The sequence below is a fragment of the Poeciliopsis prolifica genome, unplaced genomic scaffold, assembly GCF_027474105.1.
Source record: "Poeciliopsis prolifica strain line A6 unplaced genomic scaffold, Auburn_PproV2 SCAFFOLD005, whole genome shotgun sequence".
Classification (NCBI taxonomy): domain Eukaryota; kingdom Metazoa; phylum Chordata; class Actinopteri; order Cyprinodontiformes; family Poeciliidae; genus Poeciliopsis; species Poeciliopsis prolifica.
The window spans coordinates 8,425,044-8,449,531 of NW_026562380.1; the positions used below are offsets into that span (position 1 = coordinate 8,425,044).

Consider the following 24,488-nt stretch of genomic DNA (forward strand, 5'->3'; position numbering starts at 1 on the left):
AACATACAGGAGCAGAAGGCCATATGATTTAAAGCAATCTTATCTTACAATGTGTGCAAGGATAAAAAAAAAAACATGAAAAATTTCTGTATTTTTGCAACTATCCAAAAGAATACAGAGAAAACCACAAGTCACATTTGCTCCAGTCCATTTACAGTGCCTCACAGACTGCACTGTGTACATAAACATCCAGCATGTTGGTGGAGTTATAAGCTAATGGAAAAAAGCTGAAATGCAAACCTGACAAACGTTCCTAAATGTAAACCTACAACAGTTTCTCTTTAAATCTTTCGGTGCTTGTTATTCTACTGTCACAATGTAAAGTGGCAGTGTTAACAGAACCCTCAATACGTCCCTCTGAGATTTGCACTCTGCCCTTGTACACCTTATAAATCTCCAAAACCTCTGCCCACAAACTGCTGGGAGTTGCAAACAAAAGAAAGCATAAAGTTCAGACTAACATCTTTGTTATGCAGTCAATCCTGTGAGCCTTGTGTGGTCTGTCACCTAAGCTTAACCTGAGGAAATGTGCCTAAATTATGATGTGTTGAAAACACAACCAATTCATAAATATTATCTCCTCCTCACAGGAGATAAAGGTTGGTGAGTAGTGGCTGGCAATATGAAAGATGGAGGTTTACATCCACTGGTTTACATACATTCCTCCTTGCAACTCAACCAAACAGTAACAACATTGTGTGAAGGGATTAATTTGCTATTTCTGATCATAGGTGATTTATCTCAAACTGGATGGTTTATTTAAGTTTATGTATCTCCAAGACATCTTTTGATAACCTGATCTCTTCAGCCCTACAAGCTTCTACACAAATTAAACTCCCACATCTTGCTATGACACACTTTTTATGTGGTTCAGTCCTTTTTAAATCTAAATCCCCTCCAGCTTCTCTGGAGAAATTCCACTGAAGGTGACCCACATCGAGCAGCACTTTCTAATCCAAGTGTGACAGCAACGAACCCCTATATAGCTCTGTTTGCTTACACAGATAATCCAATTTGTAAAGATAACTTTACTTTCCTCAAGCACCCTACTGCAAAACAGGGAAGATATTTTTAATTAAGTCTTTCATTTATTGTTGCAAGAAACTGGAAATAAACTTCCTCTCAGAATGCTAATACTTGGCAGTATTTAAATTTGCAACATGCATGGTCTGCAAGAACTGAAACATTAAAAAAAAAAGTTTTTGCAGAGAAACTATATATGTTTGCAGTGCATTTTCAAGGTGTTGCCAGAACAATGTGGGTTGATCAATTAATCTTCTTCCAAAACTGTTTATACATAACATAGATAAATGTACAACATAAAAAAATTCTCGTCCTACATTTTCTATTGTTGCACCAAAAATTTTGCAACCAAACATATTTAGAAGCCCTCTGAAAGTAAATCGACACCACGTTCCATCAGTGTTCACCACATTTGTTTTGAGATGATAACCCTACTTTGCTTTTATGTAACTCAAGTGTGCTTTTCGTTATTCAGCATATTTTCAGCCACATAGACCAATTTCAATTTGTAGTCCCTGAGAGGTCAGTGGTATCAAACAACATTACAGCATTTAATCCCATGGTTTATCTAATTACAACATAATAGATTAAACACCCAGAAGAGAACATTTGAAAAACATGGTAAATTCATATTGATTTTATTTGTTACCACTAACAAATTAACGACTTTATAAAACTGCAAAATAGTAAAACAAGTAACCTACTTTAAAATAAATAAAGCATAGACTTTCAGCTCAATTTCACTTCCACTAAGATTCGCGCAGAGCCACTTGTTTAAGTCCATGGTTAAGGCCTAGTGTCATCATTAACGACAATACGCTGTTTTATGGCGTCATCTAGAGGCCAACTGGCACAAAAGCTGAAAAAAACCGAGAGTTTTTATAACTGGGTTTCATCATAATGTGGGTGGCAGATTCACCTTGCAAATGCTCATAAAAAAGCAGAAGACTATACCTTCCTTTCATTCGAAGAAATTGTCTTGAAACTAACAGTTTATGTTAAAACCGTATCCAGGGTTTAAAATGAACAGCAAAGCTCTGGTCGAACTATATTTGGCATGCTCTTTAACACATCAATAATTTTATTCTTCTTCATTTTTCATCCACTGTAAGCATATCAGACTTATCCCCCAAATGCCTTGCAGATCACAAAAATCACAGTTTGACTGAAACTTAACTGTGACGTTTCAACAACAACAAAAATAAAATAAAATGCCACTCGTAATATGGCAGCCACTGTGACGTACCATCGACGCTCATGGGACGTCTGTCTATTCTTTGAGGAAGCTGTGAGGAAGCCTAGCAAGCAACATGACATAATACGAGCTGGTGATGTTGTGTAACTACATGTCTTGTGAGTGACATTTTAAGTCGTTGCCTAAGTTACTGTATTTAATGTTCCGACGTTATTACAGACATTTCTGTAACTTATGATTTGCTAACTGACGCTGAAGAGCAGATTATTTTAGCCGAACAGCTGATGATGTGTTCCGCTCTCTGTTAGCTTAGCCGGCTAGCACATATGTACAGCCACATAAACAATGGAAGCCCGTGCAATGATCTGACGTTCGTCACTCTTTTATGTCCACACTGTAACTTCATATGTTGTTCTGTTCTCTGTCATACAATGTGTTTCGTACCTGTGTTATTAAAGTTGATCTTTAATAACAAAAATACAAACTCATTTGCATTAATGATCCCTTAATAATTGGTATGTCTCAAAAGCAGTTTATGTATGGTATGGAAAGCTAACGTTCAGTACTGCTAATTGTGAACTACTTGTAAATGCCTCTTTTGGACAATGTAATACATAGACCAACGCTGATTTTCTTCAGTTTTATTGTTCATAGATACTTGAAGGAAAATGTTGTTTAAAATTAGGAACGTATTTTCACCTCCTCATTGCTCTGTTTGCAGCTTCATCACCATGCCTGTAGAAGCTGCAGACCCCCAGCCGTCCTCCTCCTTCTCCAGCCCGGTTAGTGCTGCTCTCACTCCAGGAGGTTTGGAGGAGGATGGATCTGCAAGAGGTTCTGCAGTCTGTACTTTCCCTGAGAACGGTCATGGTTCTGAGGCAGCTGCAGCCTACCCTGCCAACACTGGACCCGGGGAAGGTAACAGTGGTAAGCTATGCTACGCGTTGGCAGGAATAACTGATGTAAGAAAAAGAAAATCTCAAAAATGGATTCAGTTAATTTACTGATATGATATGTGTGGCATGTCTAGCCGGCAAGCGGTCGGGGACCTTGCTGCAGATCGACCGTCAGCGCATCAAAGTGGCATCTGCCAGCTCTGGAGCAGACGAGCTGCAAGGCCTTGGTGTGTTTGTGTATGATCAGGATGTCCTCGAGCAAGGTGTTCTGCAACAAGTGGATGAGGCGATCCATGAAGCGAGTCAGGCTGCGGCAAAAGCTGAGGCTGAGAAGGAGTACGAGTCTGTACTAGATGATGTCAGGTGAGGAACACTTCTTTGCAATGTTTTTTATGTTTTAATAAAGTGTTTTATTAAAATATTCCCAAGAAAACAACTGTTATCTATGTGTTTAGTGACCAATATGTTAAAAAATAAGACCATATAGAGGAAAGCCCTTGTGTGCTGTGAAAGTATAAAGACTTATTTAAATTTTTTCCAACTGTGGGTATTTATGAAAAATAAATCTGTAAAAATATGTATTAGTGTGTGTCCTATTGTCTGAATAGTTGTATTTTTCTATCCATCTAATTGTTTGCCCATCCATTTAGCTGTTGTCCATCCATCCATCTAAATTTCAGATTGGAAATTTATGGAATTTTCAGTTGGATAGAAACCTTGTATTTTTGTTTGTCAGAGTTTGTTTTTTCTTTTCTTTAAGCAACAATTAAGTCAACAGTTTACCCATAAAGCTTATTCTGCTTTGCTCGTGTGTCTTGCAGGTCTGTTACATCATCTTTAAAACACATCAACAAGATTATTGAGCAGCTGTCTCCCTATGCAGCCTCCAGCAAGGATATCAGCAGGAAAATTGAGTCTGTAAAACGACAGAAAGAAAATAAGGTAAGCCTTATATGTATACATTCCATCCCAAGTAACTGATCAATAAAAATAGTGTCACTAATTGCACAAAAAATGTGTTTCAGGAGAAACAGCTGAAAAAAGTAAGAGCGAAACAGAAGCGACTTCAGGCCGTACTGGGAGGAGAGGACATTCAGAGAGTGGAAGCCGAGTTGCTGGCTGAAGATGATGGAGAAGACGGTGATGTGTTTTATGTTTTTACATTTTGTTGCCTTCACATGTCCTTTCTAAGCAATGGACTTCATTTTCTTTTTATAGTCGCAATGATGTTGAATTTTTATCTATGGTTTGTTTCCAGTCAGTTGTGTCATCACATATTTGCAAAGGACTTTGGATCCTGTTTGTTGCTGCCTATTAGGTGTGATGGAGATAAAAGATTTTATCTAACTTGAAAACAGAGAAACAGTTATATTATGCAATAAAATTATTATGTACTATAGCTGATGAGGCTGATAAGTGTCATTCAGTTTACTGGTTGAAAACCAGTAAACTGAACAATATGTGCGCTTTGCAGACACATGGCATCAAGAGACAATATGGTAAGAAAACGAACTTGTGACTTTAGGTTGTGTTCTGTTGGGAAACTTTGAGGCTTTACATCCATGTGGATTTTAACTTGACAAGCACCACCAACCTAAGCAGACCTTTTGCATCCTTTCATGGAAATCACATTCAGAAATGACTCTTGTGAAGGTTTGAGCAGTACAACAAAAAGTTTTAGGTGTTCTCTGAATTACGACCCAACAAGCAAGTCCGATCCACCTGGCAACTTACAGGAACACAAAGTTCTGGCTAACATATTGGTTTCGGATGCCAAAAGCATGCCATAGGAGTTTAATATCAATATATTTAACTCTGCATTTTTGTCTGTTTTATCAGAATCTGGACCATCCACGCTGGGCAGCATGCTCATGCCGGCACAGGAGACCGAATGGGAGGAACTCATCCGGAAAGGTCACATGACTCCTTTCGGTACCCGAATCCCACAGAAGGAAGTAAAGAAGGAGCCTCGGAAACTGATGCTGGCTGAGAACTCTGCATTTGACCAGTACCTCGCGGACCAGGCCAAATTGGCCACAGAGCGGAAGAAGGTACCTCTTCTTAAGAAGAAGAAAAGTTCTGCACTCCACCTTTATGAGAGGACCAAAACAGGAAAAAACGTCTCCTCATCCAAGGACAAAAAACTGAAGAAGCGCATGCGAAAGCTGCAGATAAATGCTTTGAAAACCCATCCTAAGGCTCGACCCAAGGCTGAGCCAAAACTTCCTAAGCTTCGGAGGAAACAACGCACAGAGGGAGAGCAGACAGACAGCGAGGGGTCAGAGTACCTGCCCAGTGATGAGGGACTGGACTTAGACCAGGAGGAGAGGGAAGCCCTGGAGGAGGGCTTTGGGGATAGCAATGATGAAGAGTATGAACTAAAACCGTACAAGAAAAAAATGGTGGGCACAGGAAAGAAGAAAATGAAGAAAAACAAAAGTGAGGATGAATACTCTCCTGAGAGTTCAGACGACGACAATAACCAGGGTAGATCAAAAAAATATAAAGACGATGGGGATGTGGACTCCTATAGGCAGCGAATAAGGTAAGATTAGTTCTCTCAAATTACGAGTGTATGCAGAGATTTAAAAAAAAGGTTTTTTTTTTATCAGCTAGTCTTATGTATCAAGTCACATTTGTAAATTCTCAACCAGAAAAAGATTTAGACTTTTTTTGTTGTTTTTTTGCTCTAATTTGCAATGGCAATTGTGTAAATAGGCTATTGTTCTTGACTTTATTTAAGGTGAAAAGCAGTTGATTTTGCTGGTTCTGTAGTGCGAAGAGAGAGAGTTAATCCCAGATGAGATTGGCAGCTGTTTCTTGACTAAGCAAATTCACTCTCGGTTCTTCTCTTCACTCTCTGCTCTTGCACTGGCCTAATTATTCTTCTGCACATGGTTTTATGCTCTCATTCACCCCGATGCTCAAATAAATGGAAGCGCAGCCCTAATGAGATTTCATATTTATAGCTGCCAAATAAATTGTGTTGGCACATGTATTTTTCTCGACTCCTAGCAACTAAATGTCCATACAAATGGGCAGACATGTCATGGTGGTGAGACTGGGCTCATGTGAAGAATGATATTATTAGAGTGGGCTGAATTTCTGGTTCGGTTGCAGGGGCTGAAGCAGGGTGGGGGGCAGAAAAGTGTAATTAACTGAACCAATGCTTAGTCTTGACTTAATTAGAGAGTGTGGTCTCCCAGGCCCAGCTAAAGGACCGGTTTTGTAAGAGGGTGACAGGACCGGGCCCAAATGAAGATGGATTCTTATCCTGCACACCTCACACCTTTCTGGGGAACTCACGCTGCTAATTGTCTGTATCAATCTTCATTTGCTGGATGACGACTGTGCCTTTAACTGCCCTCTCCCCTGCACTGTTAAGACTCTCCTCTTTAAAATAACTTATTTTGTTGCAAAATCTCCTCTGTGCTATTTACAGCCCATGGACATATGAAAACTTCCATATATCTTTAATCAATCAATAAATATTTTCAATTGCATTGCAGATTCATAAATAAATACAATTGCTGTTATATGTAAACTGATTTAGTGTGCAGACATGCTCATAATTGATTTCCTTGTTTTAGGAAATGGAAGCGACAGCGGATTCGAGAACGAGAAGAGAAGCGAGAAAGGGGGGAGGAGCTTACAGACGACAGTGACGCAGAGTTTGACGAAGGTTTCAAAGTTCCTGGTTTCCTCTGGAAAAAACTGTACAAGTAGGTTCAGTGTGAACATTCACAGTTAGGAAGATCATTAAGTATCCATAAATGCTTACACACTTTATATCAACTAATGTTAATATAGTGATTGTTTGCAAACTCAACTTTGTCATAGAGTTCTCCCACTGATTTGGTTGTCCTTTATAAGATGATAATAAACAGGAATATTTGATAACTTGAAAAGAAACAAATGGGTTCATTGATAATTTATTAGTGGTTACGAAAGAAAAAAATCTGTCGGGAAAATGTGTGCGTTTTGTCAGCCAACTCCTTAACATCTGTTAACTTGGTTGTGTTTGGTCCCTGCAACGTATTAATAACACCTCTAGGTACCAGCAGACCGGTGTGCGGTGGATGTGGGAACTCCACTGTCAGCAGGCAGGAGGCATCCTGGGAGACGAGATGGGATTGGGCAAAACCATCCAGGTCATCAGCTTTCTGGCAGGACTAAGCTACAGTAAACTGAGGACTAGAGGGTCCAACTACAGGTACACACATATATACACACACACACACTTGCACAAATAAACTGTGTCCAGAGACTGTGTGTCTGTATGGTATGAATATTTGATCAGGAGGATTTCTGCTTGAGAGTGTTCGTCTGAATTATTAAACGTGTTTCAATTATCAGACTCCTCACTTTCTTACTGCAGACATAAGAGAAAACACTTATGTTCTGCCTGTGTGTGTTTGAGGAAGACTGATAGCGTCTTCATGGCTTCCTAAAATGAACCTTTTGACTCGTGAAATGTAGGCGGGGCAGGTGCGGGACAGCTTGTCAGCCACGGAAACGCGGCATAGTGTTGGAGATAATCAGGTTTCGCTGCACAAATGACACTTTGTGCGTTCGATGGGTGGAGTCTCCCAGATGGTCAATACTGTGTCTACTATAGACGCCCACAAATTGATTGTTTGCAAACTCAATTATGCCCCAGTATCAATAGCTTCCACCAGTCAGAGGCTCATACCAGCCCATTAGTACACATTGGTGTGTGTTTGACAGTGGTATTGTAAATCTTTACAGAAGAGCTGAGGATATGTCCCATTAATTCCTTGGATTCTTAAGTTAGAGACACAGTTGCAGGAAAACTTTGTGTTGTTTCTTTAAGAAGTATGAAGTTGCACGCAAACCAAGCTAATTTTACGTTTTTCATTTGCCTCCTGATCACCAGTCTGGGGTGAAACATTTCTCTCTTGTGCTTGGTTCCAGATACGTCGGTTTGGGTCCAACAGTGATCGTGTGCCCGGCCACTGTGATGCACCAGTGGGTGAAGGAGTTCCACACCTGGTGGCCTCCTTTCAGAGTGGCAGTCCTGCATGAAACCGGCTCTTTCACCAGCAACAAGGTAATGTTTTAATTTGTGTGTGCTTGTTTGTAGAGAGTTTGATTCCGGTCTAGGTCTTTCCTTCCAGTGCTCATCATTTGCAGCATAGACTCCTAGCAACTAATATATATATATATACATATATATATATATATATATATATATATATATATATATATATATATATATATATATATATATAAAAAATTCCCTTCTCACCCACCGCGGGTGGTTCTTATCCTCTGAGCTCGGGTCCTCTACCAGAGGCCTGGGAGCTTGAGGGTTCTGCGCAGTATCTTGGCTGTGCCAAGGACTGCACATTTCTGGACTGAGATGTCTGATGTTGTTCCTGGGATCTGTTGTAGCCACTGCTCCAGTTTGGGGGTTACTGCCCCGAGGGCCCCGATGACCACAGGCACCACTGTGGTCTTCACCTTCCAGGCCCTCTCCAGTTCTTCCCTGAGGCCCTGGTATTTCTCTAGTTTCTCGTGCTCCTTTTTCCTGATGTTGCAATCACTTGGTATTGCTACATCTACCACAACGGCTTTCCTCTGATGTTTATCCACTACGACAATGTCTGGTTGGTTCGCCATTACCATTTTGTCTGTCTGGATCTGGAAGTCCCACAGGATCTTAGCTCTGGTGTTCTCCACCACCTTTGGGGGTGTTTCCCACTTTGATCTTGGGGTTTCCAGTCCATATTCTGCACAGATGTTTCTGTACACTATGCCTGCCACTTGGTTATGTCGCTCCATGTACGCTTTCCCTGCCAGTATCTTGCACCCTGCTGTGATGTGCTGGACTGTCTCAGGGGCCTCCTTGCACAACCTACACCTTGGGTCTTGCCTGGTGTGGTAGATCTGGGCCTCTATTGCTCTGGTGTTTAGGGCCTGTTCCTGGGCTGCCAGGATGAGGGCCTCTGTGCTGTCCTTGAGTCCAGCTTTTTCCAGCCATTGGTAGGATTTACTGATATCAGCCACTTGGGTTATTTGCTGGTGGTACATCCCATGTAGGGGTTTGTCCTCCCATGATGGTATCTCTGGCACCTCAACCTCCGTTCCCTGTTGTCTGAGACATTCACTGAGCACATTGTCTGTTGAGGCTTTGTCCCTGATGTATTTATGGATCTTAGTTGTTTCGTCCTGGACAGTGGTTCTCACACTCACTAGTCCTCTGCCTCCTTCTTTGCGGCTCGTGTACAGTCTCAGGGTGCTGGATTTGGGATGGAACCCTCCATGCATTGTTAGTAGCTTTCTGGTCTTAATATCTGTGGCTTTTATCTCCTCCTTTGGCCAGCTAATTATTCCAGCAGGGTATCTGATTACTGGCAAGGCATAGCTGTTTATCGCACGGATTTTGTTCTTGCCATTGAGCTGGCTTCTCAGGACTTGCCTTATTCGTTGGAGGTATTTAGCTGTGGCTCCTTTCCTTGTGACCTCATCGAGGTTGCCATTTGCTTGTGGTATACCTAGGTACTTGTAACTGTCCTCTATGTCTGCTATTGTTCCTTCTGGGAGTGAGACCCCTTCTGTGTGGATGACCTTCCCCCTCTTTGTGACCAGCCGACCACATTTCTCTAGTCCGAATGACATCCCAATGTCAGTGCTGTAGATCCTGGTGGTGTGGATCAGTGAGTCGATGTCTCGCTCACACTTGGCGTACAGCTTGATGTCATCCATGTAGAGTAGGTGACTGATATTGGCCCCATTTTTGAGTCTGTATCCGTAGCCAGTCTTGTTGATAACTTGGCTGAGGGGTTCAGGCCTATGCAGAACAGTAGCGGGGACAGAGCATCTCCTTGGTATATGCCACATTTGATGGACACTTGTGCAAGTGGTTTGCAGTTGGCTTCAAGGTGGTTTTCCACAGCTTCATCGAGTTTGCAATGAAGGCTCTCAGAGTCCTGTTGATGTTATACATCTCTAAGCATTCAATGATCCAAGTATGCGGCATTGAGTCATAGGCTTTCTTGTAATCAATCCAAGCCATGCACAGGTTGGTGTGTCGGGTTTTGCAGTCTCGGGCAACTGTGCGGTCTACGAGGAGTTGGTGTTTGGCTCCTCTGCTATTTACACCGATACCCTTCTGTGCCGTGCTCATGTGTTTATCCATGTGTTTGCTTATCTTGGCGCTATGATGCCTGACATGAGCTTCCAGGTTGTGGAGAGGCAGGTTATTGGTCGGTAGTTGGGTGGGACTGGACCCTTTGATGGATCCTTCTGGATTAGGATTGTCCGCCCTTCAGTTAACCATTCAGGGTGAGTCCCACTTTGTAGCAGCTGGTTCATTGGGCTGCCATTCGCTCATGGAGAGCAGTGAGTTTCTTTAGCCAGTAGGCATGGATCATGTCAGGCCCTGGTGCTGTCCAGTTTTCATACCTGAGACTCTTTCTTGGACATCTGTCACAGTGATGGTTACCGGGGCTTGCTCAGGGAGGTTGCTGTGGTCCTCTCGTAGAGAGATCAGCCACTGTGCATTGCTGTTGTGGGACGCCTCCCTTTCCCATATGCCTTTCCAGTATTGTTCAGTCTCCAGCGTTGGTGGGTCTGCTCTGTTGTTATTACCCTGCCATTGAGAGTACACCTTAGCTGGTTGAGTGGAGAACAGCCGGTTAATCCTTCTGGATTCATTCTCCCTTGTGTATCTCTTTAGGCGGCTGGACAAGGCTTGGAGCCTCTGTTTGGCAGTCTCGAGTGCTTCAGGTATGGGCATCTGCCTGTACTTTCTGGGTACTGGTCTTTCATTGCACCCTTGTGGAGCTCTGACAGTTGGCTCACTTCCCTCCTTGTTACCTTGATTTTAGCCTCTAACCGTCTTTTCCATGGTGGGTATTGGGTCTCATGGTTGCTCTTATAGCCAAGTATCTCAAGGATCACTGATGCTGAGTTGTAGATCAGCTCATTGGTTTCTGTTATGGTGTTGGTAGGGATCGTTCTCAATGCTGCATTCACATTCTCAATGAGACTTTCAGATGGTACTTCACTCAGCCGTTGTAATTGGCGCCGGGGAGGCCTGGTTGTCATTTGGGTCATGATTCTCTCTCTCAGGTCAGCAGCTGTCTCGTTCAGCTCTGTTTCGCTCGTTGGGGCCGTGTATCCCCTCACTGGGTGGGGACTTGTAGTTAAGTCCCCACAGTCCTGACATCCGGGTTCCTCCCTTTTGCCGTAGCATTTGTGTTGTATCTCGTCAATCTCAAGTTGTGATAGCAGTTGCCGTTTGCGGATGTTGGAACACTGAGCTACTAGTTGTTTAGTGCTTAGTGTTGACTGGGGATGTCGAAGTAACCATTCCTTCCCCAGTCTTTGCATGTAACCTCTCTCACTAGGGTTACTTGAGTAGTAGCATTCCAACAGATCCACATTTTCATCTCTCGCCCATTTCCGTCTTGTTCCAGTAGCCCATTTGTCATCAAGGTGCTCTGGTTCCCCAACACCTGACGCAGACCTTGTTTGGCCGGGCGACGTCTGAGCCGGCATGTTATGCAACTTAGTATCTCTCATGGTATGAGGTAGGCAGTAGCTTGAAGGGTCTTGCCTAAGGACCCAGACTGGATTCGAACCCTGCCCTCTCGGGTGATATACTGATGCCTTATGTATTGAGCTATCCAGTATATATATATATATATATATATATATATATATATATATATATATATATATATATATATATATATATATATATATATATATTTTTTTTCTATGCTGCAGGAAAAGTTGATTCCAGAGATAGCAGCGGGTCATGGCATCCTGATCACATCATATTCAGCAGTGAGAAATTTGCAAGACATCTTACAGCGCTATGCTTGGCACTATGTTATACTGGATGAAGGCCACAAGATCAGGAACCCAAACGCTGGTGTCACCGTCGCCTGCAAACAGGTATCACATCCACACTAATAAGGAGGCACAAAGTTCAGTGAGGTTCCATCTTTTATAGGTAGTAGGAAATGTTCTGAAGTTTCTTCCTTCCAGTATAAATACATTTTCAGTGTGAAAAGAGGAAGCCATCATGAGAATGTTGAAAGGCAACCTAGATTAGGTGAAAAATATTTCAGATGTTTTGATTTTACAAAAATAATTAAAACATATCAAATTGTAACCAACCTGTGCCTACTTTAGAGTCTCTTTCTGCCAGAAAGCATCTTTACACACTGACTAAACAGATAACCCTCCACCTATCAGCAAACTCACTAGTCATCACAATCAGAAGTACATTTTAAGAATAAAATAGATTTTGGTTTATCTTTATTTGTTTTAATTAAAGTGAAAGTAAGTCAAGTAAAGGAGAGAGAAAAATGACAAAAGTGGGACCGATAAGATGTTGCTCTTCTTAAAGCATTAACAGATCAGTGATGTGAGACAATAAGAAGCCCTGAGGAGTTTTCTACCATTAATTGTGTCGTTAATATATGGACTCATATTCTTGCTTTCTTCCATGGAGTTTCGCACTCCTCACAGATTTATCCTGTCCGGCTCACCGATGCAGAACAACTTGAAGGAGCTGTGGTCTCTGTTTGACTTCGTCTTCCCTGGCAAACTAGGGACACTTCCTGTCTTCATGGAGCAGTTTTCTGTGCCAATAACTATGGGAGGATACAGTAACGCATCACCTGTCCAGGTACATGACCCTGCTGTATGATGAAGGTGGTCTGTCAGGCGTTTAATCCCTTTTAACATGATGACGAGGAGAGGTGACAAGCAAACTCACATGAAGGCATTTCTGCACACTTCTGCGTGGCTGGACTGAAGCCGGTCAGAAGGAAGGAGAGTGGAGCAACAGAGCTATTAAGCCTGGATAATGTAGGTCCGTGCAAAGGAACTTGAGTTCTTCCCTAATGTGTGAGAGTGGAAGAGGATAAAGTAAAGAGCCAGCGAGCTAAATTGTAGCTCTTTGTCATTAGCGTCTAATCGTTAATAACCCACTGACTGTATAGATTTAATTATTTAAGATGGCTATTGATGCTTCTTCCGCTGTCGATAATAAAAACCTTTACTAATTATTAATGTTATTAAATGGTCAGAGAGGGCAAGGCTCTGCTGCTTTATCCTAATCTTGAAAGTCACAGAGCAGCCACTCGATGCTACATAAAAAGCGCGTATGTACAGACAGATGTGAGCGAAAACATACATGTTTGGGGCTGGACTTGATGAGTGTATGGAAATGGGATCCATTATCGGAGCGTGTTGCTCGCAGCCCCGTGTGGCTCCACTCAGCAGCTTGTGCTGAGATCGCTGGATCCTCTACTGCCCTCCTCTGATTTTTTCCCTCTCTGACCTCCATTTAGCTCCGGATCCCTCCTTTTTATTTTCCCCTCCAGCATCGTCAGTGGTGTCTTTGATCCACCTGCAGGCCCCCGAGTGAGTTCATGTTTAAAAGGCTAACTGGCTTTTAGTGCTAGCTTTAGATAAAGTGTAGCAGAATGTTTACAGAAGGGGTTCCTGGGGATGGAACTGGGAGCTCCCCCTCTGTTTCCAATAAAGCTGATCAGTCCCAAGGATGAAAGAGGAGGGCGTGAGTCCCCTGAGAGTAAATGTGTTCTGGTCAATGTTTACTGGCCATCCTGTGAGGGACAAAACAAGACAATCAAGCCACTCAAACCGTGAAATCTGAAACGTTTCGAAGTGTGTGTTCATCTCTGAGATTTGCCGGTTGTAATTTTTTTGTAGGTCCAGACGGCGTTCAAGTGTGCATGTGTGTTGAGGGACACAATAAATCCTTACCTGCTCAGGAGAATGAAGGACGACGTCAAGGCCAACCTCTCCTTGCCTGACAAAAACGAACAGGTACTCCTCAAACCTAAATCCTTTCCACTATGTCACTGTTTCTCTGCTACGTTTCAAGTCTTTGAGCGTCTGATGACCTTGCATGGCTCCTGTCAGGTGAAGCCAGCTAATAAAGTCCCTGTAAAGTAAAAGAAGCTGGTATTCATTAAAGTGGCTGGTCTCTGGTCTGTCCTCGTGGCTGATGCTGCTCGACTGCTCAGTCCACTTCAGCTCATTAAATCAGTCCCACAGGAAGGTGTTTTCTTCAACAACTAAAAAAAACAAAATCACATTGCTCCCACTAATTTCTCCTTTCACTCAATTCACTTCATCAGGGGCCTTTAAAGTGGACATTCACTGTTACTCTGTCCTGATGTGCTTGTGTGTGCAGGTGCTGTTCTGCAGATTAACAGAGGAGCAGCGGCAGGTTTATCAAAGCTTCTTAGATTCCAAAGAAGTCTACCAAATACTAAATGGTGACATGCAGGTAAGTCTCATTTAAAACTCATAAAATATCACATATCATAATTCTGGTTTTTGGAACGTCTTTCAACTCTATTTTTTTAAACACAAAAGTTTAAAACCTATCTTATTCAGGATATATGTTGCGTTCTCCTTAAATCTCTAATCTTGCATATATAATTTTAAGAGCTAAACATTTTCTTCTTTGCTTTTTGCTGGAATTAATCATCAAATCTGAACATTTCACCACTTTACTGAATACCAAACAATATTAACAAATTGAGAAAGTAGAAAAAATATGAAATAAATGCAACACAAATGGATTAAAACACAAAATGGATAAAATATATAAAGTGAATGGAGCTTAATAAATAACCTGGGGCCTCATGCATAAAAGAGTGCGCAGTTTTCACACTAAAAGTTAGCGGACGGAAAAATTGAGAAAAATGCAGCGCACAAAACAATTTGGATTTATAAAGCCGTGCGTGTGCACGTGGCCGTGCACTTTTCCTTTATACATCCTCATTTGCGCAAAATAGAGCAGCAGCTGGTCCGCCCTGTCGCCTCCATAAATACATATGTAAATTAGTATAAATACCCGGAAGTCTGCCACCACGTGAAGCAGTAACCACGACATCGTCCTTGTTTTGTAGCAGTATAAATATTGATAATAATGATAATAACTATATATTTTATTTAAAAGGTGCTTTCAGGACACATAAGGTAACCTCACAAAAATAAAAGTAATACATTTTAAAGAAAAGAAATTCAAAAAAAAAAAAATAAAGGGATCGTGCAAACGCCTATTTGAACAGTAGTGCTTTCAGCCGGGCAGACAGCATGTCAGAGAGTCATTTGAGTATTTATTCTAAATAGTGGAATCGTGCATAAATTGTACATTTACAGAATAAAGATGCTTTCTGTCCAGAAAGGCGCAGTCACAAAGCTGGTGGCGCATGGCTCTCTAAGTTTTGCTCAGAGATCCAGGATGATCAGTATGGGCAATCTAAATGCTAATAAACCATCATCAACATTCCCCAGCAGATCAATATGGTCTCTGAACACACGCTCCCTCTGAATCCTTCCATTGCTGATGTTCTCCATCAGAAGCGAAGGGCTCCACATTTACGTGGCACACATTCGCACAGCTACTTGAATTCATGTACACACTGTGATCACCTTAAAAATAATCAAACCTGTCTGGAGTTGCGGCACATTTTCACGCCAGCGAAAATGTGCGATTAAAAAGTTCATTTTTATACATGCCGTCTTGTGCGTAAAATATGACGCTGCACATTCTTTGTGTGCACACAACCTTTATGCATGAAGCATAAATCTGGCTTCTCACCAGAAGTTTAATGTCTTAAAGTTCCTGATATCATTTGTCTAATGGCAACAGCTGAAAACATTTTTTGAGGGGGTGAGAGGTATGAGCAAGTTGGGTCTGTCAGGTCAGCTCCCCTCACTATCCTCTGCTGGACAAAATTCTCCTGAGGATAGTTAGCCTAATGGTTAATATATTGACAACAAATTTCTTTGGCAGTAAATTTGTGATTTGAACTTTCTTTATGTATTAAGACTAAAGATAAATCAAGTTTCAGAGAAAAAAATATGTATTTTGTATGTTTTTTGTAATGTACAAAGATGTACCAATCTGCTTTTTTTTTTGGTGCTGTCACAAGTTCTTTTACAAAAGTATTCATTTTGAATCCAGCTCAAAATTAAGGAATTACATGACCATGTCCCTTATACCCAAGATTGTGTCCCTTAAATTTGTCTGATTTGAATTAATCAAAATTTTATATTGTTCTCAGACTAGAAGTGCTGGATATTTTTGTCTTGTTCAGCTTGTAAAAATGAGGGGAAAAAATCCTTGAATTCTTGATCAGAGCCAAGAATGTGAGGCAAACAAGTGTTTTTATTTATTTATTTTTTCTGATATTCTGGGTTCTTAGGCTTTTGGATTCATAATTAAACTGAAGCCTGTGGAGATTAGCAACACTGAGGAATTAAATAAAAAATTCACATGAATTTAACTTCTGAAATATTCTAACTTTTATAATTTAATAAATGAGATAGAAGCTCCCATTTATCACAACTGACCAACTGGACGTGATTGAAAAGCCAGGGGTGACCAGATTGTTTGCACACACACACACACACACACACACCACACACACACACACACACACACACACACACACACACACACACACACACACACACACACACACACACACACACACACACACACACACTCCCCCTGTAGACGTATTCAGTGGTCACTCTCAGTCCATTAACCACCATTACTAATGCAGTGACCACTGGGCCCTCATCATGAAACACAGCCTTTATTGTCTGTAAGTAAATAATTTAATTCATTCCTGTTGACTAAAGTAAATGGGCTTATTTGTTTAAAAGCACAGCACTGCACAACCTTAAAATTAACAGATTCTCTTCTCTGTAGGTTTTCTCAGGTTTGATTGCGCTGCGTAAGATCTGCAACCACCCAGACCTTTTCTCCGGCGGGCCCCGAATCCTGAGGGGAATCCCAGAGGACCAGCTAACCGAGGAGGAACACTTTGGCTTTTGGAAACGCTCGGGCAAGCTGATGGTGGTTGAGTCACTGCTGCGCCTCTGGTTCAAACAGGGCCAGCGGGTCCTGCTCTTCACTCAGTCTAGACAGGTCAGGAACTCAAACACAAATATTTTGTTAATTTGTTTTAGGCATTTCTCAGGTCAGGCTAAGTAAGGAGGAAGAAAGAGGGTACTGAATAATATTTACATTTTTAGACTTTTTCTTTTGAAAAAGTTCAAAATCTGTCAGTCATTGCATTTCTCTCTTTTTAAACCCTGACCACTGTAAACACTTTTGTTAAGAAGTTTTGCATTTGTATCCAAAATTCTCTTGTTTGGAAAAGTAAGAAATTTAGAAATTAAAAATATTTCAGAACCCTGCAGAATCTTTTTTGTTCTTATTAGATCGTGATGTCACATTTCCTGGTGTAAGTGTGTCGTAGACAGAGGAAGTGTGTGCATGTGACAGAGGCCCCAGCTGTTGCAGTCGATACCAATGAGATTAAACCTCAGAGGGAACCTGAGACCCTCCCTGTCGGCATCTCTGTCCATGTAATATTAATCTGCTCTAATCCTTTTAGAGCTAATCCAGACCTCAAACCCTGCTCTCTTCCCCTCCCCGTCTTCTTCACCGTCTCCCTCATGTACAGATGCTGGACATCTTGGAGGTGTTTGTGAGGGAGAAGGACTACTCGTACCTGAAAATGGACGGTACGACCGCAATTGCTTCCCGACAGCCGCTCATTGCTCGCTACAACGAGGTAAGGATTAACCTTCCCTAATGGCTCTGAGTGTTTCCCATGAAAATCCCGTCCTTAGGGACACAGTGCTGCAGTGGACCGCTGCTCAGCCTGAGGTGGAGACACTAATTGATGTGCAATCTGTTGTTCAGAGTGGAAATTCTTCTTTAATCTGTGTGTGATAAGTGGAAATATCGCTCGACGCACATGTTTATCTTTAAAGGTACTTTGGAACTGTAATGTGTTTTAATTATTGCTTAGTGCTCTAAAAGGATGCACTACTTTATTAAAGTCAGGAGCTTGAAATGTTGTGATGAAATGTAATTTTTGATTATCACAATAATGTGTAAAAAGTGTTGAAATGCTGCTTATTAACCACTGACATTTTACCCTGGCCCTGCTTTGTTACAGGACAAATCCATTTTTATCTTCCTGCTGACCACTAAAGTTGGTGGTCTGGGAGTCAATCTGACTGGAGCCAACAGAGTTATCATTTATGACCCAGACTGGAACCCCAGCACCGACACACAGGTTGGACACATGCATACTAGAATTCAAATAAAACACTTAGCAGCTGTATTATTACTCTGGTGAGCCTTTAGAGCCTCTCTAGTGTAGCCATGCCTCTTAAACTTTTTCACAACAAACTACAGTTTTATTTTCTTGGGAATGTATGCACCTTTCAGTGCTACAGCAACACTAAACAAACCCATAGAGCTACAACTGAATGGTTTAGATGAAAGCGTAATCATGGCCCAGTTCAAGTCCAGACCTAAATCTGATTGAAAAAGTCATATGTGCTGAATACCAATGAATGCAAACTTTTTTTAATGTAAGACAGATGGACACGGATGGCATTTCTACCAGTGTTACATGATGCTGAGATCAAACATTTGGCCCTTTTTGTTTCTGTTTTACCTGTCTTTATTTTCTTCCAGATATTTATATTTATGTGTTCGTCTCTTACAGCTTCTCAATACTGATTATTTCTGTCTTCCATTCTGACTGTCGGCTTGATTCGATGCAATGTGATCTGTCCTTCACAGGCTCGAGAACGAGCGTGGAGAATAGGTCAAAAGCAGCAGGTAACAATCTACAGGCTACTGACTGCAGGGACCATTGAAGAGAAAATCTACCACAGGTGATTTAATGCATACTTTAAACATCCATGTGATCACCCTGTTACACACACAAAATAGATTCCAGAAAGCCTGAGATTTTAACACATTTTTATGTTTAGTTTTGTTCCCTTTGACCTCACAGATCCCCGTTTCTTACCGTTTACCTCAGTTCAGTTTTACTATTTGCACTGTCCCACTTTTCAGTAATTGAAACGCTTTCCTGCAATATTAAATGGCCAATTGAGGAGTCTGAAACTGTTGCTGTGTTTGGCTTGTGTCAGTGCGAAGCTCTTGGAAAAAAAAGCAGATTGAAGAGCTGCAGGGATTCTATTTTGATACCTGCAGCAGTGAACTTATTTAATTTTCTCATCCATCAGCCAAACTACTCTGCGGTGACATGATCAAAATTGCCTGCTGAGTTAAAAAGGAAAAACTAATTAGATACAAGTGTCTAATTCTGTATTATATGTGTTGCCATCCAGGCAAATCTTCAAGCAATTTCTCACCAATCGCATTCTGAAGGATCCCAAACAAAGACGGTTCTTCAAGTCTAATGACATCTACGAGCTTTTTACTTTGGCTGATCCCGATGGAACGCAGGGAACAGAGACAAGTGCTATATTTGCAGGTCTGACTGTCTATTCTGTTACCAGATAAATGTTTTATGGTGCTTTTTAATGTAAAAACTGTATGCTGCTACATTTAAATTTGTTAGAAGACGATCAAAAGGGTAATTTACTGTAGTTATTCACCTGAAAAAGTGCAAGTTATGTATAAACTTAATGCAGTGTTTATTTGTCATGTATTTATTACTGATCATTTTGATGATTGTGGTATAAAAGTATACAAAAGGAAGAAAAGAATATACTCCATAAGTATTATAGAGTATATTCTTTCAGGTCTTTTTTGCATGCATCAAAGCTGGTGATTAGCTTGATGCTATGTGGAGATGTTAAGGAAGCCCAGGTTATAGTTGCCACCTTCATCTTCTCTGTATTGTTGTGTTTGATAATTCTCATCTTCCTCTTGAAAATACTTCATAGATTATCGGTGAGATTTAGGTCTCTGTCTGTCGGTCAGTGAATCACAGTGTCCATGGTCTGTATTGGTACTTTTGACTGTGTAGGCTGGAGCCAAGCCCTGTTGGACAATGAAATCAATGTCTCCATAAAACTTGTCTACAGAGGGAAGAATGAAGTTGTCCAAAATGTCCTAATAGATAGTGGCTCAGAATTTTGGTCTTGAAAATACACAGTGGGCCAAGTACAGCAGATGACATGACTTATGCAAAGTCAACATTTAATATTTCTTTACTAAAATTTGAAATTGTACGAATAGAATAATAACATTTTCAGCTAAAGTACATTTTCAAAGCCATATTCATCTAAAGTTAGCAAATAACACTTCAGATACATCACAATATAATGTATCAGTTTAACTTTTTTTGAGTTGAATTAGAAAAATGAATGAAGTGTTTGTAGATATTCTGTTTAAGGGAGATGTACCTATAACAATCTACCGAACAAGATGTAAAAACAAACTTACCAAGTTACGTTTTTGTCTTTAAACAGGCACCGGATCTGACGTCAAAGTACCCAAGAAACCTGACAGGTTAAAGTCCTCACCCTCCGTCAGCCATGATTATAGACCATCTGCAGAAAAACAGAGAGAATCCGGTGCAGAGAACAGAAACTCATTATTATTAAGTCACTCCAGCATGTCTCCATCCAGTGGAAACTCTCAGGGTAAATCAAACAAGCCAACGAACAGTTGGAGCACAAACCAAAATGCAAAAAATATAGAGATGAGTAATTCTCCAAATATGCTTCTTGTAAGAGATGGTAATGATTCGGGTTTAGTTGAGGGAGCAAACGAAAGGCCATCCTCAACCAGCTGCCACCAGCACAGAGACACAGACAGAGGAAAGCACAGGGAAAAAAGAAAGCACTGTGACTCCACGGGTACGGACAAACACAGGCGTAAAAAACGGAAGCACTCCCGGGATGCTCGCTTCGAAGGCCACCGGATCTCTCATCTGGTGAAGAAACGTACTTTCAATAAACAAGAAAACAAAGAGACTTCGACAGAAGACCAGAAGAAATCTGACGATTACGTCTTGGCAAAGCTCTTTAGGAAAGCCGGTAGGCTCAATGCGCATCTGTAGTATTAGATGGGTATCTTTTGTTTGGTTGGGTTATTCATCCTACTTGGTGTTTCTCAGGTATCCACAGTGTGATGCAACATGACAGCATCATGGAGTCATCCAACCCGGACTATGTTCTAGTGGAAGCAGAAGCCAACAGGGTGGCTCAAGATGCACTCAAAGCCCTTAAGATTTCTCGGCAGCAGTGCAGGTTGCCTTACAATAGACCTCCTCCTCCGCCTACTAAGTAAGTGTCCTCATTTCTGCTGGCTTTACCAGAAGCTTTGCTTGTTCCATTTCAAACAAACATTATATTTTGCTTTTCTTTTTTTTTTTTTCCTCTCAGAAAACGTTTTGGACAGAAGAAGAATTCACTCTTAGTCACGTCTTCTGCCCAGCCTGTCGCCGCTTCTGTTAAATGCAAGGTATTGGCATCATGCGTTTCTGTACTTTGTCGATTTCCAATTTGTAAACTTGTGTGTTCACTTCACTATTTCCTGTTTTTAGGATGCTGCTGTTGTGACGAAGTCTGTCTCAAAGAAGCCAACTGCAGGAGCTCATTTTAGTGGGGAAGGAGCAGATGATGATTCAAACTCAGCGCCGCTGTCGTCCAGTTCTCTGCTGGCCAAGATGAAAGCTCGAAACCACATCGCTAAGCCTTCCTCCCAGGGAGCAGCAGCAGAGGAGGAAGAGGAGGAGAGCGGCCCTGGAGCTCCAGGAACAAGCGCTCCTCCTGCTCCCCCCACTGAGCACGACGAGCTGCTGGTGGATCTGCGCAACTTTGTGGCCTTCCAGGCGAGTGTGGACGGCGAGGCCACCACGCAGGAGGTGCTGGAGTATTTCAAACCCAGACTGACCCAGAAACAGGCGCCCATCTTCAGAGAGCTGCTCAGGAGCATCTGTGACTTTCACCGGACCTGTGGTCAGGAGGGCATCTGGAGGCTGAAGGGGAACTTTCGCTGAAGCAAAGGAATGACTGTCAACTAGAGGGAAAAGAAAAAAAAAAAAAAAAAACTTCCAGCTATTAGCCTCATATGATGAAGCTTATGTTTTTTTATGTTTGTGAAATACTCGCCAAACAGCGATAATAATATTTTGATATCAATCAGGAATACAACGTTTAAATGGTGCTTTTGGGACTCTTTCTTGGAAAGCCAGTTTACTGTCTGAAACTTGAGTTGTAGCGTTGTTGCACATGTCTCCATGATTTTTGTTCAATTCAATCTGGCTGTCTATGAATTCATTTTTGTGTCATATTGTCAAGCCATATTACCTCATATGCTGTCAGGTGAATTGTTTCCACTTAAACCACCTCACTTTTGTTAGATTTGTGATATTTTTCTATCAAGGGGAAAGTGTGCCACTTTATAAATATCACTGTACAGCAGATTTTGGTGAATTTTCTAATGACTGACTGATCGATCTGTCTGAATAAATGGACCTTAAGTTGCTTCATGTGGGGGGAAAAAAATCTACCTGCCTTTTTGTAGGTAAAATTCAAATTACGGTTGTAAATTAGTCACTATATTTAACTTAATATGAATCTCCTGTCTTTTCTTGCATATTTTTTGTGCAGTAAACATCTGTAAGCTCATGTTTTTATGTAAAAAAAATACAAAAAGAAAAGTGGGTCAGAATTTACTTGAATATGTTCTTAACATTTGTGGTTACATTGAATCAGGGTAAGTAATGTTTTATGGCGACTATTAGGAAGAAGATGACACTCACTGAAAAAAAAAAAAGAATTCTCACTTTAATCTCAGATTTTTTACATTTCTCAAAATTCTTTGTAAAAACAAAAATTAGAAATCAGCTTAGAGACATGGCTAACATGTCAGAATTTTATTTGTAATATTTTTATTCAGCTTTCAACATGAAACCAAGGACAAAATGCTCATTGTGGAACCATCGTTCTTCAGGGCTGCATATTTTTGCTCCAGAAGCCCAAGAAGGAACAATCCTAACACATATCAATAGGTGGTTGCAGGCACTGAAATAAGTGGTATTCTACTGTGAGGTGACATGTTTTGATTTTATTTCTGTTAAACAACTGACTAGCATATGGAACAGATTTCTGCTCAGGTTTGCAGTAAAATAGGCTGATAAATTCCTTCTTTCAGAGTTACTTGCTCCTTAAATGATTCTGTCGTGGTGTAATATAGCAATTCCTTAGCCAGACCGACAACACCATGCATGGAGAAAATGCATGGTGTAATTTGATATATTTACTAGATTGTATCAGTCTGTCAAATGTCCTAGTTATAAAGTGTTTCCACATTTAGCAAAAAAAAAGGCTGTTAAGCAGATTTGTATTCATTATTGATGTAGGCAAAGCAATACTTTTATGAACTGTGTAGGACTAGTTTGATTGTTTCGCTCGGTTTTAGTGAGATTTGACTAATGAATGTAATGAACTTTTTTTTTTTTTTATCAACTCATAAACTGTTGAATCATAAATGATTATGATCAGATGTCCAGGAGCTTCAGGGAGCAATTGGGGATTTTTGCTATAACCTGCTGCCATGCATCTCTCCTTTTAAGTAAAGAAATGTTGCACATTGTAAAACATCAACTCAAATGGAGGAAAGAAAACAACAACAAAAAGCAAGTGGTGCATAAATCCCAGCTATGACTAAATTGATTTTGATTTTACAATAGACAATGAAAATCTCCACCTCTTCTTTGAGGCCTAAAACTGAGATAATTTCCATCTCAAGAACCTGTAGAAATCCTGTCATTTACCAGAAATACAAGTTACAAAAAAAAAGATAACTTTTTTGAGTGCTTGAGTTTCTTGAGGTGTCTCCTCACCTATGGCGCCCTGAGCAGATAGCCGTATTTTATTTATACGGCTCTCTGACGATAAGATAACTTATTTCTTAAGTTATCTGGGAAATATCATCTGCAGGTTCTGGTCACAAAATTAGCAAGAGTGGGTCTGATTGTAAAAATAAATAAATAAAAAAAAATACAAATAAAATCTTGCCCCCTGACACGGAGCTCTGTAATGTCACAGGCGCTTGAATAATCATCTGGGGATTCAGAGAAAAGTCGCTGACACGAAACAATCGCATTCAGGCCTGCGCTTCTGTCAGAGTATAGTCTAGACCAAATGTTGGGTTAAAGTTATCAACTCTTATTTGATTTCAATTTTCTCCACGCACTTCACCGAGGTCATAATAACAACTTTATTTTCAGTGGTGCATAAATTAATTACGCGCATTTAATAACTAAAATATCATTATATTCCCCCTTTAATAACATAAACGCTGCACGCCAGGGAAACCCTTAATAGCGCGGGGCCCTGTAACTGGCCATTATCCGCCTGTAATGATATTACAGAACCAATTACGCGCCATTAGACGGGATTTTCTGCACTTTATGTGGTTTAGTCCAATCCCGCACTCCTCTTCTAAATTTCAGCTGCTTCTCGAAGCCTCATTTTGTCTCCACCTCAGAGACGCATGGCGTCTGCGCTCTGCCGTCCCAGAAGCGCTTTAAAACTAATTGAAAGGGTCC

General features: G+C 41.0%; 1 protein-coding gene across 1 annotated transcript; it reads left to right on the forward strand.

The window, feature by feature from the left end:
- Nucleotides 1-2,302: 2,302 nt before the first annotated feature.
- Nucleotides 2,303-22,610, forward strand: ercc6 (excision repair cross-complementation group 6). Its single transcript, XM_055030119.1, has 22 exons — nucleotides 2,303-2,376; nucleotides 2,940-3,145; nucleotides 3,249-3,477; nucleotides 3,936-4,056; nucleotides 4,140-4,254; nucleotides 4,954-5,659; nucleotides 6,705-6,836; nucleotides 7,169-7,327; nucleotides 8,050-8,185; nucleotides 11,872-12,042; nucleotides 12,605-12,781; nucleotides 13,831-13,947; nucleotides 14,318-14,413; nucleotides 16,856-17,074; nucleotides 17,616-17,726; nucleotides 18,117-18,236; nucleotides 18,752-18,846; nucleotides 19,309-19,454; nucleotides 20,398-20,967; nucleotides 21,048-21,216; nucleotides 21,316-21,394; nucleotides 21,477-22,610. Exons 2-22 carry the CDS (start codon nucleotides 2,950-2,952, stop codon nucleotides 21,930-21,932), a joined length of 4,320 nt encoding a protein of 1,439 aa, XP_054886094.1. The 5' UTR covers nucleotides 2,303-2,376; nucleotides 2,940-2,949; the 3' UTR covers nucleotides 21,933-22,610.
- Nucleotides 22,611-24,488: the final 1,878 nt, after the last annotated feature.